Source organism: Nansenia antarctica (assembly GCF_963989245.1).
Source record: "Nansenia antarctica genome assembly, chromosome: 7".
In the NCBI taxonomy this organism is placed as follows: domain Eukaryota; kingdom Metazoa; phylum Chordata; class Actinopteri; order Argentiniformes; family Microstomatidae; genus Nansenia; species Nansenia antarctica.
In genome coordinates, this window is record NC_137677.1 from 47,681,625 (window position 1) to 47,702,000 (window position 20,376).

The 20,376-nt window shown below is 45.7% G+C and overlaps 1 protein-coding gene across 1 annotated transcript in view; it reads left to right on the forward strand.

Moving 5' to 3' along the window:
• enox1 (ecto-NOX disulfide-thiol exchanger 1) overlaps nt 1-19,691 on the forward strand; it is a 21,066-nt gene extending 1,375 nt beyond the window's left edge. The window contains exons 3-14 of the mRNA XM_080535543.1: nt 4,282-4,449; nt 4,664-4,870; nt 5,364-5,597; nt 8,359-8,571; nt 10,455-10,561; nt 12,101-12,218; nt 13,031-13,224; nt 13,637-13,744; nt 15,185-15,238; nt 17,501-17,603; nt 19,092-19,177; nt 19,470-19,691. Of these exons, the coding sequence (XP_080391669.1) occupies nt 4,282-4,449; nt 4,664-4,870; nt 5,364-5,597; nt 8,359-8,571; nt 10,455-10,561; nt 12,101-12,218; nt 13,031-13,224; nt 13,637-13,744; nt 15,185-15,238; nt 17,501-17,603; nt 19,092-19,177; nt 19,470-19,601 (1,724 nt within the window). The 3' untranslated portion in view covers nt 19,602-19,691. The remainder of the gene's footprint in view (nt 1-4,281; nt 4,450-4,663; nt 4,871-5,363; nt 5,598-8,358; nt 8,572-10,454; nt 10,562-12,100; nt 12,219-13,030; nt 13,225-13,636; nt 13,745-15,184; nt 15,239-17,500; nt 17,604-19,091; nt 19,178-19,469) is intronic.
• The last annotated feature ends 685 nt before the right edge of the window (nt 19,692-20,376 follow it).

Sequence of the window (20,376 nt, forward strand, 5' to 3'; positions counted from 1 at the left end):
CCTATTGTAATTACCATCATGATAGCACAGCCACCAAGGACAGAGAGAAATTAGACCCTGATTCAAATTCATGAGCAAATTTTATATCATGCATATTTATAGAATTGTTATAAGTAGAGATGGAAGGCGAATTCATTTGAATGGTGTATTTTGGTTCCTTTAAATCTTGAGTGGTTTGAGAAATCACTCATAGTTGAGTCTCAGGACGAGTATGCTTAGCCTCTTGCTGGGAGCCTTCGGTTAATAGATTCTTGCTGGTGAAAATGCCTCTAGCCCTTAGTAAGGCCTTTTGGGCCTCATGCCCAGACACACATATTAATGTGCACACGAATACGCGCAGCACACACACACACACACATGCACCTACACACAAACACCCGCAAGTGCACACACACAAACACCCACAAGGGCACACACATACACACACACACACACACACACGCGCACTCGCACAAACACTCGCAAGCACACATGCGCGCGCACACACACAAACACACACACACACACACACACACACACACAGACACACAGACACACACACACACACACACACACCAATCACAATAAAGCAGCCTGAGTGTTTGCGGACTAACACAGTCCCAGACCAATTAAACTACACTCACTAAACACTTTATTAGGAGCATTATACTAATACAGGGTAGGGCTTTTTCTCTCAAAACAGCCTCAATTCTTTGTGGCATTGATTCCACAAGTTGTTGGAAACATTCCGATGAGGTTCTGGTCCATGATGACATGATAGCATCATGCTTTGTGACATGGTGTATTATCATACTGGAAGTAGCCATTAGAAGATGGGTAAATTGTGAAGGGATGCAAAATGGTCAGCAACAAAACTCAAATAGGCTGTGGCGTTCAAGCGATGATTGATTGGTATTAACAGGCCCAAAGAGTGCCAAGAAAACATTCCCCACACCATTACACCACCTCCTCCAGCTTGTACTGTTGACACAAGGCAGGTTGCGTCCATGGATGTCCACAGGTGTTCCTAATAAAGAGGTGAGTGTATAATAAAACCAAATATGGACAGGGATGGAAAAACACTCCAAAACATATCGCAGCATCTGGTTCTGATAAACATGTAGGTTTCATTTCTCCCTTGTTATTCAAATCCATAAGAAATGAAACCACACTACGGACATGGGAATGTCAGTCACAGTCAGTCAATTTCACGGTCAAGCCTCTGAAGAGTGTAGTGTTTCTGTGAATCTCACTAGCGATAACATTTAGTTTTTTTCAATATTATCTATATGTCATAGAAATGTATATTATGAAAGCACTTGGCTCTAAATGTACAAGTGCAACATTTCAGTTTGATTTTAATTCTGAATCTATTTGCAAAACTGTTTGTAAGATTTAAGGATTTAATTTGAGATTTGTGGAGCACTGTGTTGATCTCCCTCTAAATATAGAGACTTCCTTTGGTTTCGAGTTGTTATTGTAGGAACTGCATTGTGGGATTTATTAAATGAGCACAAAAGGAGATTTGGAGTCTCAGTTTGTGTAAGCCCTGAATTACTGAATGCATGGATTTACGTACCTCAGGATAGCTGGGTGTTACAATAGACTGAAATAACCTATTGTTATCTGGAGGAGACAGTGAAAGTATTGGACCATAATTCCACAAGATTTTATAATTCCATAAGATTTATTCAGTACGACCTTAAGTGTGCAATTTATTCAGCAATTATTTAAGGCATTCACTTAAAAATAATATAAAATAGTAATTACTAAGTGATGTTGTTATGGTAAAAGATAGGGTTAGGGTTGGCGTGGCTAAATAAAGATGAACCAATAGGCCTACTTTACCTTTTTTTCTCCTTTGGATTCAAGCACCGTTTTAATAACGAGGTTATTACAAGTTGTTAACATAATTTGGCAGTCAATAAATAATGACCAGTAAATACCAGGTAAATTCTTGCTCAAATTGGACTGTTCACTAAAATTACCCGAAGTGTGCTGCTGTGTTATTAAATCTAAAGTGTCTATTCCCTTCTGATCACATCAAGAGCCAGTACAAAACTGTATCACCATGTGTTAGTTTTACACTGTGCTCCCGCTATGGTGACTGAGTCAGATGACCTGATGGGTTATGCATGACCTTGGTGTTGAAATAGAACCATGTGTATATATATATATATATATATATATATATATATATATATATATATATATATATATATATATATATATATATATATATATATATATATATATATGCCATTTAGCTGATGCTTTATCCAAAGCGACTGACAGTGAGTGCATACATTTTTCAGTATATCAATAAAGACCATTCATTCATTCATTCATTCATTCATTCATTCATTCAGTATATATGGTCCCAGCGGGAATCGAACCCACAACCTAAGCATTGGTAGCGCCATGCTCTACCAGCTGAGTCACAGAGGACCACTATAGAGGAAGTTCTTTAACAGATTGTTTCTGCACAGTTTCGAACTGGAGACCTGGCCTGCGCGTATTAGGTGAACGTGATACTACATTACGGCAACTGCCCTAAAAATGCGGGACAGCGCCTGTAGTTGGAACCTGGTTAGGGATAGAGTTACCTGGTTAGGGATAGACTTCCCTAAGGATAGAGTTCGGCAGATTCAGATGTGGTATGAAGTAACCGCTGGGCCACACCACTCACAGTGCCATTAGGTGTGGGTGAGGGAGATCTTAAACGCTAGGTTCCATACACAATGCTGCCTTTGGTTACAGCAGAACACAGCCATAAGAGCATCCCACATGCATCCACTTCTCATGCATTTTTTATGTTTTTTTTTGTTTTTGCATGACAGAAGGACAAACAGACTCGCTATAGACATAAAGGTCTCCCACTCTGCCACAGATCCACTTAGGCTATTCTTAATGAGCTGGTAGCAGAGAGATGGGAAATGTGGGGCCTATTAGAGGTCCAGTGAAAGGGAAGGAGAGAGAGAGAGAGGGAGGGAGAGACAGAACCAGAGAGAAAGTGAATAAAGGTGGTGGTGAAGGGGAGAGAAAAAAGGAAGGGAGAGCGGGTTGAGAGAGAGTGGACAGCAGGGTTGGTGATGTGTGTGTGTGTGTGTGTGTGGGGGGGGGGGGGATTATGAAGTTGAAGTTTCTCTGATTGATGACTTCTCACCTTCACGGTAATTATAGACAGCTGTTTCCTGAGGGGAAATCCAGCATTGTCCGCTCTGCGACAAAGGCTCTGTAGAGGCTCTGAGGGAAGCAGGAAGGAGAGGAAAAACAGAAATGAAAAGATGACAAATAAAAGCGTGAACTCCCTCCCTTTCTGGCAGAGCTCGGGGCCAGAGAAATGAACAGGCCTTGAATCTTTTTCTCGGAGGGGAAAAGAATAACAACATATAAGCAGATGATGAATGTTGGGCCTGGAGACGTGTAATTTACCTGTTAGACTCATCACAGGGAACAGTTTAATGAGTTTTTCAGAGGATATCTGCAGAATCTCCGATTACACAAGATTGTGACTCAGGAGATTTATGGGCGATGATCGCCGTGGTTACTTTCCGCCTTGAGCCTCAAGGAATTGGAAATCATCTTGAATCGCTGCTTTCTCGTCAAGGCTTTCTTAGACAAATCTAAGGCCAGCAGCTTTTCTTAGCTGGCTCGTAGAATATTCAACATTTCTTTGCAATGCCTCACATCGAGCAATGGCTTCTCCCCATCTCTGACAGCTTCACAGACCATCAGTCTCACATCAGTCTGCATACACTCACCTTGGACAATCATCAAGTCTGAAGTCACAGCTGAAGTCTTGATTGATGATTTTATCAACTGTATCTATCAGGGTGCAACTCTGCATGTACCGTCTATAATATATATCCATATATCCCCTCAACACTGACACATTCCCCTGATTTCCCATCTCTTTGTGTGACACATTCAGATTGGTTTCTGTTCTAATGTAGATCAGTGTGTGTGTGTGTGTGTGTGTGTGTGTGTGTGTGTGTGTGTGTGTGTGTGCGTGTGTGTGTGTGTGTGTGTGTGTGTGTGTGTGTGTGTGTGTGACTAGGAGCTGTATCTATCAAGTCGGGGTATTTCTGCTGATCTGTTCGTTTTACCAGTCTTTTCCTGTTGTGTGATGGAGACATTTCTACAGTATGATTTGTTTTTCCTCCCTTTGTATCTCGGCAACTACCTCCCTCCAGATAGCAATAGAGACAGGTCGGCCTCCTTCGTGTCTGGATGAGCTCATCTCTTTATCTCCTCTCTTTTTTTACTGTATCCTCCTCCTCTCATCCCTCCCTCCTTCAGACTCCATCTGTATCCAGGGGTTTGACCCGGGCCTGGGTCTAATTGGGCCCATTAACCCTATGATGGCGGGCATTAGCCTGGTACCCCCGCCCCCCGTGCCCCCAGATATGCCCATCATCAAGGAGATCATTCACTGCAAGAGCTGCACCCTGTTCCCACAGAACCCCAGTAAGTCACACAGCCCTCCTCTCCAGTTGTTTTTGGATGATGCACTAGTCTGTCTTATCTGTGATAGATAATCTTATCTACAGTATCTATGATATCATACTAGGTCATCAGTACATTGGGGAGCTTCCGTCTAAACTCTAAAGTATGTTCGTCATCCAGGGACTATTCAAATTGGAGTTCCACCAAGGTTTCCCTTTTTTCGTTTGTGTCCCAGACCTGCCACCTCCCTCCACACGAGAGCGCCCCCCGGGGTGTAAGACGGTGTTCGTTGGGGGGTTGCCGGAGAATGCCAGCGAGGAGATCGTCAGAGAGGTCTTTGACCAGTGTGGAGAGATCATCGCCATACGCAAGAGCAAGAAGAACTTCTGTCACATCCGCTACATCGAAGAGTTCATGTTGGACAAGGCTCTCTACCTCTCTGGTGAGCTTCACACTCCTATCTCTCCTTGTCCCTCTGAGGTCATTACTAACCTGACATCACTGACAAATCACAACAAATAAAAGTGATGTACTTGGACGCTTGCTTTCCCCCATCCGATTTTGTTAGATCAGTTATCGCTTCAAGAAAGGGGGCCTGGTAAATGGGTTTGAACCAGACTTGACCTGGTTATTAAAAAAACATTTTCATTGTGAATATGGACTAAAGAAGCAACATTAGAAGCTAGAGTCAAACTGGTGACCTTGCATTCCAAAGCTCAACTGACTGCAGGTCTGAATATGTATGAGAAAGATTGAATATTTTTGCATTATGAATAGTTGAATTGTAGAATTTGTCCTTTTGATTTGCTCATGATCTTTTGTGTGTGTGTGTGTGTGTGTGTGTGTGTGTGTGTGTGTGTGTGTGATTTTATGGTAATATATATGTATGTGTTTGTTACAGTGTGTATAACTCCCTTACTGCATGCCTCCCACAGGCTACAGGATGCGTATTGGCTCCAGTACTGATAAGAAGGACTCAGGGAGGATTCACGTGGACTTTGCCCAGGCCAGAGATGACCTGTATGAGTGGGAATGCCAACAGAGGCTCTGGGCCAGAGAGGAGAGACACCGACGCAAAATCCACGAAGACTTTCTCCGACCGCCCTCGCCACCTCCCATCATGCACTACTCTGAGCACGAGGCGGGACTACTGGCAGAGAAATTGAAGGGTGAGTGAACCAATAAGAATGCTCACATTTAGTCGACAGATCCGATGGTGGAATAACCATTTTGTGGGGTCGGCCGAATGTCTTTTGTGGTGACATTATCTACTGTATTTGAGCTTTTTTTCATCCCTTACTCTTCCACTACCTCCAGCTGTGTGTGCCCCAGCTGTCAACCCATACCCCATCCCACAGCTGCCTCACAGTGTGTGTGTGTGTGTGTGTGTGTGTGTGTGTGTGTGTGTGTGTGTGTGTGTGTGTGTGTGTGTGGTGTGTGTGTGTGCGCGTGTGTGAGCGTGTGTGTGGTGTGTGTGAGCGTGTGTGTGAGTGTGTGTGTGTGTGTGTGTGTGTGTGTGTGTATGCACTGCAGATGGGACATGGTGGTGTTTAATCTGCTGTGTGGTGGCTCAAGATGCTGCATCATACACATACTATAATAATGTTCATGATGAACATTTCAGTAACACCCACCATTATTGATTCTTCGTCCTGGTTTACAGTTGAGGAGACCAATCTAATGTATCGCATAAAGCAGTGAAACATTCCTCTGATGTCAAATTCCTTTGATGTAAACAGAATGCAATTGTCAATTTTTTTTATTTTTCTCATCTCAGATAATTGGTTATTGATCTAAACCCTCAATCAGCTCATGCTGTTCCAGCCACGCTGTACATCTTCTCTCAAGCATGATAAATAATGACAGATTAGTTATGAATACTCTTAAACCTCAGCAATCGCTTAGCGAATGTGTGGATCTTCAAATCACAATCCTCCCTGACAGAAAGCTGATATTACATCATTCTGTGTTATGTTGTTCCTGGAATAGACAAAGAGAGAGTAAACAGCCCTAGGAGAAGAGGGAGAGGAGAGAGACATGAGGGATGTTTTGTGGCGGAGGTGTGCGAAGGTCACTCCTCTGCCTCTCCGAATCCCTCTCATCCCCCTCTTCCGTGCCGAAGAAGAGTGCCTCAGTCTGACAGGGAGGTTTGACTCTACTGCGCCCCTCACCTCATCAGCAATCAGAGCACACTCCGCTCCTCTCTCTCTCTCTCTCTCTCCATCTTTCCCTCACCCCCTCCCCCCTCTCTATCTCTCTGTCCCTCCCTTCCTCCTTCCCTCCCTCCCTCTCTCCCACAGCCTCCTGCAGTTTGACTCAGAGGCAGCAGACACACATTCGCACAGTAGATATAAGCGTCGTTCTAGATGAGGCAGAGGCTTTTCCCTCTGTTGGCTCCCCACATGAAGCGTGTGATAATATGATGTGTCATGGCTATGGGAAAGCAAGCTGGGTTCTCACCAGTAGGCATCCCCCTCCTTCCTTCCTCTGACATTGATTCCCTGGAGCTCATCATTCCTAGATATCCTCGTCTCACACTGGTGGGAAATGTGTGCCGTCTTGCATCCTCTTCCCTATTGCTTCTTAACCCTTTCTGTTCTGTCTGTGCAAACATTTTCCTCCTCCCCCCCCCTGTGTTCATGTCTCCTGTCTCCTGTGTTCAGTTCAGGGCGGTGTTTGGAAGCTCTCTGCTCTCAGGAAATGATATTCATTTAAACAGCCTCTGGTTAATGCTTTTACATTGTCAGGCGGGTAAATACTCTAATCGTGTTCATTACCACATTACTCTGCCTCTCTATCACCACTGCACTGCACTGTCTCTCTCTCTCTCTCTCTCACTCTCTCTCTCTCTCTCTCTCTCTCTCTCTCTCTCTCTCACTCTCTCTCTCTCACTCACTCTCTCTCTCTCTCTCTCTCTCTCTCTCCAAATACAGCTGCCCCTATGAAGGCATGGTAATGAAACCAATCACACATATCAGTTCACTGTATAATGACAGAATGTGACCGTTTCTGACTAATTGACTGAGGGGTGTGCGCGTGCGTGAGTGTGTGTGTGTGTGTGTGTGTGTGTGTGTGTTGTGTGGTGTGTGGTGTGTGGTGTGTGTGTGTGTGTGTGTGTGTGTGTGTGTGTGTGTGTGTGTGTGTGTGTGTGTGTGTGTGTGCGTGCGTGTGTGTGTGTGTGCATGTGTTTCTTTGCTTGCTCTCGTATGTACGTTGTCAGACTTTTCATCTTTCCAGTAATAACCAGCATAAGAACAGACAGAGAATTGTTGATTATTTTATCATTGGAAAGGCAGAGGGAATATCTTTCCATTATTATTTTTATTGTCTTGCCCAGCAATGACTCAACATAACTGTTGCAATATGCCGATGCGCATGAATAGGTCTCACTGTGCGATGAAAAGTGTTTTCAGGCAAACGGCAAGTCGTGTTGCAGTGGGTATTGAGCTCATTAAACTATTTCTAATTCACTCTCTGTTCTGCAATAGGCTGTGGTGCTGTGACATTTTAAAATTATCTTTCAATTGCTATTCAAATGTGAAGAATACACTCCACAGAGGCTCACTGAGACAGAAATTGCAGAGGCAAGAACTGAACTACCAGATTCTGACAATTCAAACTCAAATGGCATCCTGTGTTCTGATCCACGGGCCCTCAGACAGTCTCGGTGTTTGATTAATCCTTCCCCGTTGTTCTGCTGTTGTGCACTGAAGCATTTGTGTGCCTCAATTATTTCAAAGAACATGTAAATGTATTTTTGGAGTAGGAGTGGAAGGAGAGAGAGAGCGAGAGAGAGAGAGAAAGACAAAGAGACTGGTCCTTGTCCGTTTACCCTTGGGGGCTATACATTGATGTATCCTCACCCTAAACTCCCCCCTCCCCCTCCTCCTCCCCCCACGTCTCCCCCCTCCCTAACCCCCTGCCTTACAGAAGACCATAAGTTCAGTGAAGCGACCGCGGTCCTGTTCACGTGGATCGAGCGAGGCGAGGTCAACCGGCGATCAGCCAATCACTTCTACTCCATGATCCAGTCGACCAATAGCCATGTGAGACGGCTGATGGGTGAGAAGGCCCAGCACGAGGAGGAGATGGAGCTGGCCAAGGAGACCTTCAAGAACGCCCTGCTGACCATACTGAACCAGTGTAAGGCCACACTTACTCTACATCACCTTACTGCCATTAGCCAACCCTAACCTAAACTCACTGGATGTGCTCTACCTGTGACTGACGACACCTATAGTAGACAGTGTCACCTACCACCTACCTGTGACTCTTACTGTAATACACCGACACACTCATGCAGTCAGTGCACAGCCAGCATATGCTAGTCTTTTTGCACACACTATTTGTATTGCATTATGCCTTTCGATATGACATATATGTATATAATATGATATTATGACAACAGTCTTCCGTCAGTCATGTGATCAGGTCTAATACCACGTGCATGCCGTGACAAGGAGTAGATTTGCGGCCATGTGTTATTACAGTAACTACCGTTTTAGCTTAATTTAGATGAGGTACTACTAGATACACTGCCGCCACATTTTAATATACCAACACAGACCAGTTGTGGCACACACAGCCCCAGCAGTAGCTCTGTAAGGGAGGGTGTCGGTAGTCAGAGCCCAGAGAGAGAGAGGGTTCTGGCTGGGTAAGTACAGTGCAGAGCCCTGGGGGTCTGTCGGCTTGTCTGTCTGGACCTACCTGCAGGAGAGGAACGGGATCTCCCTCCCCTCACTCACAGGTAGGCCAGCATCGCAGTACCACATCTCTCCAGCAGGCTCCCATATATGGTGTCAATGGATCTGAACAGGGAATACGCTCTAACCAGAGGATATTGAGCTATTGTAGACAATGTAATTACAATGAAAGGCAGCAAATGAGGTGATCGTATTTTATTTTTAGTCTAATGCAAAATGAGTGGGAGTGGTATTTTGGTTTTAGTTTTTTTCAAAGTCCTCTGGTGTTCCTTTATATGAAAATCCATAAAACAAAAGGCCAGTAATATATCCATATCACCAGAGAGACATTGTTCAAATGGAAGGGTTTAGCTTTTATGTTTGCTTGGTTGTAGTCGACCTTTACTGTAATAGTGAATCATTTTTTAAAACTTGCTTTGTTTATTGAAGATGAATATGACTGTATGAAATCAGAACAAAGCAAAACATTTAAGGCAACATTTTACTACAGGTGGAGACGATGGTCACATGAATACCTTATCACATTAGAAATACATTACATTCCCATAAGGGCTATAAATACAGATGTTTTTCGGACCAAATCACCTGGCCAGGGAAAACTCCTGGCCCTACCTGTAAATTATCAATGTAAGGCTAATGCCTTTCCACATAACCTAGTCCTACCATATCCTCAAAACATGTAACCTCAAACGTCCAAGCAGAGAGCTCTGTCCAGAACTTTCCACCCACTGTAGAATGTTACCTTTATCAGTCCTGAAGAAACTGAATCAGCAGGTCATAATATGTAAGTACTGTACAGCACTGCAGATGAGAGACCAGGACACACCCAATAACCCAGGCTGGTGTGGGCTTCTAGGCCCTACAGAACAGTGAACAGTGGGAAAGAACCAGGCAAATCAATGGTAGCTATGGGACCCTATAGCATGCTCTGTATACCAGTAGAGGCTGGTGGAGGTAGAAATGGGAGGACGGGCTCATTGTAATGCATGGAACGGAATGCGGCACACGTGTTTGATACCATTCCTCATTCCGTCCCACGTATTCCAACGAGCCGCGTCGTCCCATTTCTGCCTCCACCAGCCTCCACTGCTAGATCCAGTGGCAAGCCTATATCCAAGCTTTGCTCTGCAGACCACCATGCTTCAGGTGGGTCATACTAACTGGGTCTATTAACCCAGGCCTGGTGGCGTACCCCCTGGTGTCTCCTCTGTGTGTGTGTGTGGTGTGTGTGTGTGTGTGTGTGTGTGGGTGTGTGTGCCACAGTGGTACCAAGCGCTACATAAACGGCTTGTCTTGTCTTGACTCCCCCCTGTTCACCCAAAGTCGAGCAGATCACGGCTGTTTTCACCGCTGCTACCAGACAAAAGGCATGGGACCATTTCTCAAAAGCACAGCGCAAGAACATAGACATTTGGCGAAAGCAGTGCGAGGTTGGTACTCTCTCCTTCACCCCTCCTCCTTTTCCTTGTCATGTTTGAGTCCCGAGAAGAGAGGTTGACACTGACAGACACACTAGCCCGGATTGACATGAGCGGACCAGACTGTGTTTCATGTTGTTGTTTCATGTGGTCCTGTAGACGACTGGGCCCTCACAGATAGAGGCCGACAGGCAGAACCAGACCGTCCAGATGCTCTGAATCTGTGTGTTCTCTTCTTCTCTCCTTCGCCCGCAGAGATTTTCCCTCCCTCGCAGATGTAACTTCTGATCTGACGCCTCCCTCGAAAGTGTGAGCCGGTGCTATGGCAACAGCGGCTTCCAGGGTTAAGGCTCAGATCAATTATTCACCAAGTGTCAAATCTGGATAACAAGGCTGGGCTGCTGAAATATTCAAAAAAGGAGGGAAATATATGTAATATTATTTTCCTCACAGCTAAAAATAAATGTTGGGGAATGGGAATACAGTGTATAAATGTACTGATTCTTAAAGGCATAGTTCGCCCCAAAATTCTAAATTTGCCATGCAAATCCTGTTGTTCTATGCTGATGGTGTCTATCTGTAGGGGCCAAAGTTCGAAGGTTAGAGTTGACCAGTATGATCATGCATAAGCACTCTGTCCACACACTCTGTGTCCATGTCAATGAAAAGGAATCATGCCATTTCAATTCACTGTGCAACCTGAGGTAAGATATTACCGTACTTTGTAAGAAGTGACATGCTGTAAAGTGCACTCTAAGGACTCAGAGAGCCTTATCACAGAACCCTACATTTGAAGGGTTAGTAGGGTTGGTAAGTGTTCAAATAGAGCAGAAGTTACCTCCACAGGCTGAACTGTCATAGTCTAACTGTATGCAAACATGCTGCACATTAGCTCTGTCACTAGCAACATCCCCCCGTGACATTTCTTATGAAATCACTGTTTGAATACAATGACAGCCATGGTAAGATCAGATGTCGCCCCCAAAACCCCATTGGATCCCACTGTCTTCTAAGAGTCATTGATGAGAGATAACACACGGTACTTGCTGGTACAAAACTGTAGCGGGGAGTTTTTGAGTGCTTTACGATAACAAAGCTCCGACTTAGGCACCGCTAAGCATGTTTACTTTATCAGAGCTTGGAGATTTCACAGCGGTTGCATTAGACACATCCTGACAGCTGAGACTCTATGGCTATCAGTGGATCAGGGGCAGATGCGAGTGTTGTGTGTGATGTCTATGTTCCTCTCTCTCTCTCTCTCTCTCTAGCCTGTCTCTCTCTAGTCTAAATGTGACCCAATGAAGATGTTGCTTTTCACCACAGATCAGATTATTCTCCCCCCCCCCCCCCAACCCATCCTAACCTTTATTAAACATTTGGGGGGACAGTCTTAGCTGTTCTTTTTTCTTTCACACAGATGTTTTCATTGACAGTGACAGCCTGTTTTAGGCCCTAGTTTGGTTGAAACCTCCTTTTTTTCAGACTAGCATCAGCTTGTAGGTGGGAGTAGCGGTGCTGAGGGGTCCTTGTGTTGTGGTTGTGATGTCACAGGAGCTGCGGAACGCCCACAGCGAGGAGATCATGGGGATCCGGCGGGAGGAGGAGATGGAGATGTCAGACGACGACTCGGACGAAAGCCCCTGCAAGAAGATACGCATCGAGGACAACGGTAGGACGGGCTAATGCTCAGTACCAGATCATGTCCGATCTCAAATCCCAAACCCCTGCAGTCGACCTCGCAAGCACTGGTATGCTATTAGATCTGAGATGATTGGATTTAAGCAGTATGGCTCGAATTTCAGCTAGCCTATGCGAAGGCAAGGTGGAGCTGTAGTTTTCGTTCAATCCTGCATCAGTCTAAAGCTGGCCTATAGTAGATGACTGTGGGTCAGAATGGTGTTTTCTCTTTGTGCCAGATTGAATTATTACTGTTAGGTCTGCAAGTATACACTGTTTTTTCAACAGCGACTGTGGGAGTGTGTGAGTTTACAAATGACACTCCACTGCCCTTTCCTGTCGTGTAGATTATTCTAGAGTCGGAGAGCTAGTGATTCTTCCTGACCTGTCAGGATTGCATACACACAGGCACGCACACACACACACACACACACACACACACACACACACACACACACACATGCACGCACATACACGCACACAGGCACACACACACACACACACACACACGCACACAGTGATTTTTCACAGGTTGTCAGAGCGTGCAGTCATCGATCCAGTCAGGCAGCAGCAGGATATATATATTTAGACTACGGCGCCGACAGTGACCAAGATTCTCAAAAAACCTGTTCTACAGCTGCAGCCCATTCGAATACCCAATTCAATTCAAAGGATAGCGATGTTGTACAGCTCCTTTTTAGATTCTAGTATACACTGTCAGGAGGTGGTTAAAACACACACACACAATGATGGACAACGGGTGGTGTTGACTGCCCCCGCCTCTCCTCTCCTCCCCTGCTACAGGGGTGTGTGTCCCGACGCAGGCGTCTCTGAGGGAGGAGAACGACTCGCTGCGCTGGCAGCTGGACGCCTACAGGAACGAGGTGGAGCTGCTGAGGAAGGAGCAGGGCAAGGCCTTCCGCCCTGACGACGAACAGACACACACGCAGGAGAGCCAGCTTCAGCTGCTGCAGCAGAGCATGCATAACATGCAGCAGGTATGTACACACACGCGCACACACACACACACAGCACAGCACACACACACACACACACACACACACACACACACACACACACACACAATAGAGACACGCAGCTTGCCTCAGGTACTGCATTTGCCCCAGTGATTTCATTGACCAGACATGTAGCCTGTCTCAAGTTGCACCAGTTGGTTGCACTAACACAGAGTGACCCTGCATCATTCTGATTCATTCTGACTCTCCTGTCGACCTCAATCACAGCCCCTTCCTCCGACCTGACTCAGAAAATAACAGCACTGCAAACCAGGCTGGACCATTGTTTAATGCGTTGCTTACAGCACTAAAAGTGTACTACTGCTTTGTGTGTGTGTGTGTGTGTGTGTGTGTGTGTGTGTGTGTGTGTGTGTGTGTGTGTGTCTCTTCACAGCAACTGTTGAGCCTGCAGGAGCAGCTGAGAAATAAGGAGGCTGAGTTGGAACAGGCCAGAGATGAGCCGAGGCACCTGGAGGGAGAGGTCCTCGCCCTGAGAGAGAAGGTGAGAGTTGTCACTTATCTCTCTCGTTCTCTCGTTCTCTCTCTCTCTCTTTCTCTGCCTCTTTCTATTGCTGTATCTGAATGCAGTATTTTCCACTCTCTCTTTCTCCTACTATCCCGCAGTGGACATACACACACACACACACACACACACACACACACACACAGAGTCCCCTGCCTGAGATCACAGCACTCGTCTCTCTGCAGGATCCCAACATGGCTGCATCAGTGGCAGCCCTCTCACCGCCCCCCCCATCTCAGCTAGCCAGACTCAAACAGTTCAAACACCAGACTGTCCACTCAGCCTCTTATGATGGGTCTGGGCACAGGCAGCTGCAGGGAAGGTGTGTGTGTGTGTGTGTGTGTGTGTGTGTGTGTGTGTGTGTGTGTGGGTGAGCGTGTGTGTGTGTGTGTGTGTGTGTGTGTGTGTGTGTGGGTGAGCGTGTGTGTGTGTGTGTGTGTGTGTGTGGGTGTGTGTGTGTGTGTGGGTGTGTGTGTGTGTGTGTGTGTGTGTGGGTGAGCGTGTGTGTGTGTGTGTGTGTCCTGCCTCATATCCCTTCCCTCAGGTCCAGTGAGACCAGCAGTGCCACCCCCTGCTGATGCATTTCTGACGTTACTGCACAGTTTGTCAATTTTGGCCACACACACTTTTTTTCTCTCTATCAAACACATTAAGAAAACTGATAAGATACTATATATTTGCTCAACACAATATCAACAGGGCATTTCATTTTCAGCTGAATTAATTGCTATTGATTTTTAGGTACATTTTCATCGATAGAGCGATGATACAACCAAGGTTGGTTGAATGCTTTCCAGATTGTATCGGACAATGCGTACAGTAAACAGTAGTTAACAGAACTGGGATAATGCAACCATCAGAACAGAGTATCCTGTATCTAGAGAAGAGGGTAGTTTTCAGCTCTCCTATCAGCAGCTAACGGATGGATGGATAGATAGATAGATATACGGAAGGTTAGACGGATATGCAGATGGATAAATGGATATACAGAAGGATAGACGGAACACAGATGGGTGAACAGATGGATGAATAGAGTGTATCCACCTCCAGCAGAGCACGCAAGTGTTCGCGTTCTCTAAAGATCCTACATAAAACAACTACAACGCCTCTACCTGTTGTTACCTGTAATATAGGTATAATATAGGTAATAATAATAATAATAATAATAATAATATCTTGGATTAATATAGCGCCTTTCAGGGAACCCAAGGACACTTTACAAATTTACAGAAACACAGTCAGACAGACAAAACAGAAAACACAGAGACAATGACAATGACAAACTAAACTAGGGGCCAAAGGCCTTGGTGAACAGATGGGTTTTGAGGGCCGATTTGAAGGTGTCCAGGGTAGGGGCAATGTATGTAATATATGTCCTCCTGTTGATCAACGGTCTCTGGTCTCCCTGTCTTCCTACAGCTGTTGAGTCACGTGGATGCGGTGGAGGGGACCAATGGGGACGTCCCTGAGAAGGTAAATCTGCCCCAGGCTCACATCACTATATAATACAGGGTGGTGGAGGTAGAGATCAGAGAACGGGCTCATTGGAATGCATGGAATGGTATCAAACACGTGCTCCATGCATTACAATGAGCCCCTCTTTCCCATGTCTACCTCTGTCAGCCTCCACTGATACAATACCAACACAACAGTACAAACACACACCTATGTTGTGTACCCACGACAGTCTGAGTGCTTTTCTATAGACCTAGCCAAGTTAAACAATAACAGTACACAGTATCTATGGCTAATGAATGAGGCAGAAGGGATTGTTATTTATTCATTATTACTACGTTGGGGTCTGTGTGCAGTGGAGCACCACTTTGAGCCAATGTGTATTAAGGGTTCTAAGGGTTAGGGGATGTACTGTATGATGTGCAATGGTTATGGTTAGTGGGCGGATGTTGTTCATGGTGAATGTAGATGGTTTAGTGTGTGTGTGTGGGTGTGTGTGTGTATACTGTATATGTTTATCTGTGTCACATGGCCTCTGAAAGGCAGGGAAGTGGTGTGAGATGGACAGGAGAAAACCCCTGAGGAATATTACCACTAGATCCATCAGCCACTCTCCTCTTTCTGATAAAAATAACATACATACACACACACACACACACACACACACACACACAAACACACACACACACACACACACACACACACACACACACACACACACACAGATACATTCAGCACGGTACTTAGAGAATAGCTATATATCTATTTACAGTCATGTGAAAAAGATAGGACACCCCATGAAGACCTTTGTCTTTTTCAACATATTTCAACATATGATCTTCATTTTAACTATTGCGAGATGGAGGTAATATAACTAAACAATTATTTTAAAATGATTGATAACAATTTTTTAATGATTTGTCAAATGTAATTAATATGTAATTAATAGAAATGCAATTTTCTGGTGAGGAAAAAGTTAGGACCCCCCCACATTTATTACTACTTAAAATGCCTAAAATTAGAATCAAGTGCATCACATCAGGAGCAAATGATTAGACCTACAGGTAGCTCTTGCCACAGTTGATGTCAAAGTACATGCATCTACCATCAGAAAGAGACTGCATAAGTTTGATTTTCATGGGAAATGTGCAAGGAAGAAACCCTAGCTGTAAAAAATAAAATAAAAAACATCAGGGCAAGACTAAAGTTTGCCAGAAAACACTTAGACAAACACCATGACTTCTGGAACAATGTGGTTTGGACAGATGAATCCCAAGTTATTTGGGCACAGTAACAGAAGACTAATGTTTGGCACAAAGACAACATTTGAGCACAAGAACCTCATACCAACGGTGAAGCATGGCGGTGGAAATGTCATGGTTTGGGGCTGCTTTGCTGTAGCAGGGCCTGGCGAGCTCACCATCATAGAATCTACTATGAATTCTTTATTGTATTAGAGGGTGGTTGAGGAAAATGTGACACCATTTGTCCAAAAATTTAAGCTGAAGCAGATGTGAACCATGCAACATGACAATGACCCAAAACATTCCAGTAACTCCACCAAGGAATGGCTCAAAAGAAAGAAATGGAGAGTTCTGCAGATCTTAATCCTACTGAGATGCTGTGGGGTGATTTGAAATGGGCTGTGCATGCAAGACACCCCTCAAACATCACACAGCTGAAGGAATTCTGCTGTAGAGGAGTGGGAAAAACCTTCTCCCAGTCGATGTCAGAGACTGGAAGACAGTTAAAGGGGGTCCTAACCTTTTCCTCAGTAGGTTCTTTTTTTTGTCAAATAATGGTAACAAAGTTAAATTATCATTGGTTTTGGTTCACTTACATAACCTTTATCTATCTATCTATTTACATTGTTTGAAAGATGATAACATATTGATATGTCCATATTTCTTTAAAAATAACTAAATATTGACTTTTTAATTTTTTCACATGACTGTATACTGGTGTAGTGGTATGATCTCTTATAGCCCTGGAGAGGAACCTGAATCTGGAAACCTGATTGGAAAACGTTCTGACCCACAGTACAGAATGGCTTAAAGGTCTTACACCAAACCCCACTAAAATAAAGAATACAGATATTGTGTATTTCGGTGGATGAGCCCTTCCTGTGACTTCTGCCTCCCCCTGCCTCGACTGGTGCTTTGCATAGTTATTCATATGAGCATTGTTATAATTTTGCTTCTTGTGAGTACAGCAGCTGATTCTGTGTTTATCTGTTTCTAATAAGATACGTGTGTGTGTGTGTTTTGTGTGTATCTACAGGGAGTGAACGGGTGTGTGGCTACTCTGTACCACACCAGGGAGAGGAGGAGTGAGACAGCCATGAGAGGAGCCCTCACATCAGAGAAAGAGGCTCTGCTCCTGGGTAAACCACCGCTATCCTACACTCTACTGTATAAGTCTATGTATACATCAATTGACCCCAACCATGTCGTGTGTATTCACACATGGTCTCCATTTCCATCTCAAACACACTTGCTCACGCTGGAGATGTGTAGTGTGTTTAATGGGGGGCAGGGAAGTCTCCAGGCCTGTCAGTCATCATCTTGGATCGTGAAGAGGTGGGGGGTGTGGGGGGTGGGGGGTGGACTACCATGTTAGGCGGTGCTCTGTTCGCCTTGGCCACACACGATTACTAATCCCCTACACACAGACATACACACACACGCACACACACACACACACACACACAAACACGCACGCACACGCGCACACGCACACACGCACACACACACACACACACACACACACACACACACACACACACACACACACACACACGTCTCTTGGCTCCACACGGCAGTGCCATCGTTGTGTTCACACACAGAAACACACTCCATTTTGGGACGCTGGGGACAGAGACACAGACGGGGAGGCTCTCAGCCAGAACGCCAGAAAGCCAAACCGGTTCCAGGAGAAAGGAGAGAAAGAGACTGACTGTAAAACACAAATTGCCTAATTCTCCCGCGGCTCTCTCTCTCTCTCTCTCCTCTCAGAGCTCCTCAAAAATGACGGATTCGGATTGAGAGGAGAGGTCTCCCCCCCTCTATATTAACTGGAGTGGAATTAATTGTATTATCCTGCTTTTGTTTTTCCATTTATTGCGTTTGAATTTTCATCCTGTATTATTGCACCAGCAGTCGTCTGCCAATCCTCCCAAATCACCTTTAGGAAGCCGAGCACACGTTGGTGCTGTAGAGAGAGCTCTGTCTAAAGCAGAGCCAGGAGGTGGGAGAGAAACACAGCAGAGCAGAGCAGAGCAGAGCAGGCAGGAACACATTTATCTCTCTTAGCAGTGCACACAGAAACCCAACGTGAAGGAGAGGAAAGGCAGAGCTCTCTATCTCCCTGCCTGCTATAGGCTGCGGCTGCTGCTACTGCTGCTGCAACCACCACCACAGCTGCTTTGCTTTTCATTTAAAAACCAGCCCAGGCATCTTGAAGGACACACACACACACACACACGCGCACACACACACACACGTCCCCCCACACACCCTCTCCTCCAGTGGCAGTGTTCCATGTGAGTGGGCCAGCGGAGGGAATTGAATTAGGTCGGTCTGTAATTGGCATTGTTACGCCATATAAATCAAGGAAATAAATATTGGCTCTGGGTTCCTTGGGGACGGCACTATATTCTCTCCCTCCCTGTGACTGCGGGTACCTGTGCAGGACCTCTCAGAAGTAATCAACTCAAGTGCTGTTTCTGCTCGGACCAGGGTTTTTTACGAGGACGCCGGGACGCATTTGTTTCACGGCACGATGGCAAGATGCAGATTGCCCTGCCCAGCCCTGCTGGAGCGCTGGATCTAAAATGGCGGGCATCTCTCTCTCTCTCTCTCTCCCTCTGCAGGCATCATATCTACCTTCCTCCATGTCCATCCATTCGGCGCCAACATTGAGTACCTGTGGTCCTACATTCAGAGACTGGATACGAAGGTAAACTAATGCACACAGGCTTTTAGGCCGAAAAAGAGAAAAGTGCCTGAATGAGTGGGCCTAATGTGCATGCACAGAGAAAGGAATGGACTGAAAAGGACAACTCCAGATAATAAAAATCGCTATATTCATTCTTTTTTTTTCTCCGAAAAAAAATCAGGGCATGACTGAATGGACTGTGTCCCTGCCTTCATCTCTATCCATCTCCATCTCTCCACCCCCTCTTCTCTCTGTCTAAATCTCTTCCTCCATGTCTCTGTCCCTCCATCTCTCTCTCTCTCTCCGTGGCCAGGTGTCAGCGGGGGAGTTGGAGCGTCTGATGGTGCGTCTGCCCAACATGTTCAGACAGGAGCTGAGTGGCGTCGGAGCCACGCTGGAGAAACGATGGAAGTTCTGCGGCTTCGAGAACCTGGGCTCAGCGTAACCCAGGGAAGCACACACACTGACCAAACCTGTGGACACGCACACACACACACACACACACACACACACACTGTGGCTGACTGTGTGAGAGAGGCCCCACCACGAACACTGAGGACAGTCAGGAGTGTCAGAGCCACAGACTGTGAAACTGTGTGTGTGTGTGTGTGTGTGTGTGTGTGTGTGTGTGTGTGTGTGTGTGTGCGTGTGTGTGTGTGCGTGCGTGCGTGCGTGTGTGCGTGTGTGTGTGTGTGTGTGTGTGTGTGGTGTGTGTGTGTGTATGTGTGGGCGTGCTGCACAGACAGTGCTTTGGACAAAGTGCAAGATACCCAATGATGAAAAATCTCTAGACACTGAGATGTATCCATTGTCTTAGAGTGGGAGATCCACCATTCATATTACCAAGAGAGATCCACTGCAGGACTGCAGCTGTAGCTGAACTACAGTCAATCCATGAATCTGAGCCGTGAATTGGGTCGTCTGCTCTCTCACACAGTGCAGACATTCGCCACGGTAACAGAGGGAGTGTAACTAAACCCAGCGTTGAGAATCAGGACAGATGGATTCTACTGGAGACTCCCTCTCTCTTTCTCTGTCTATCTCTCTCTCCCTCCCTCCCTCCCTCCCTCCAGACGGCTGGACTGGTTGTGTATCTCGTCTGTCACTGGGCTGCCTCCCTATAGGATAGGAGAGAACCAGGAATAATATAGAATGGACGGGAGACACTCTAAAACAGATTTATTACTGTAACCCTGGTTACCTCTCGCATACAGTCTGTT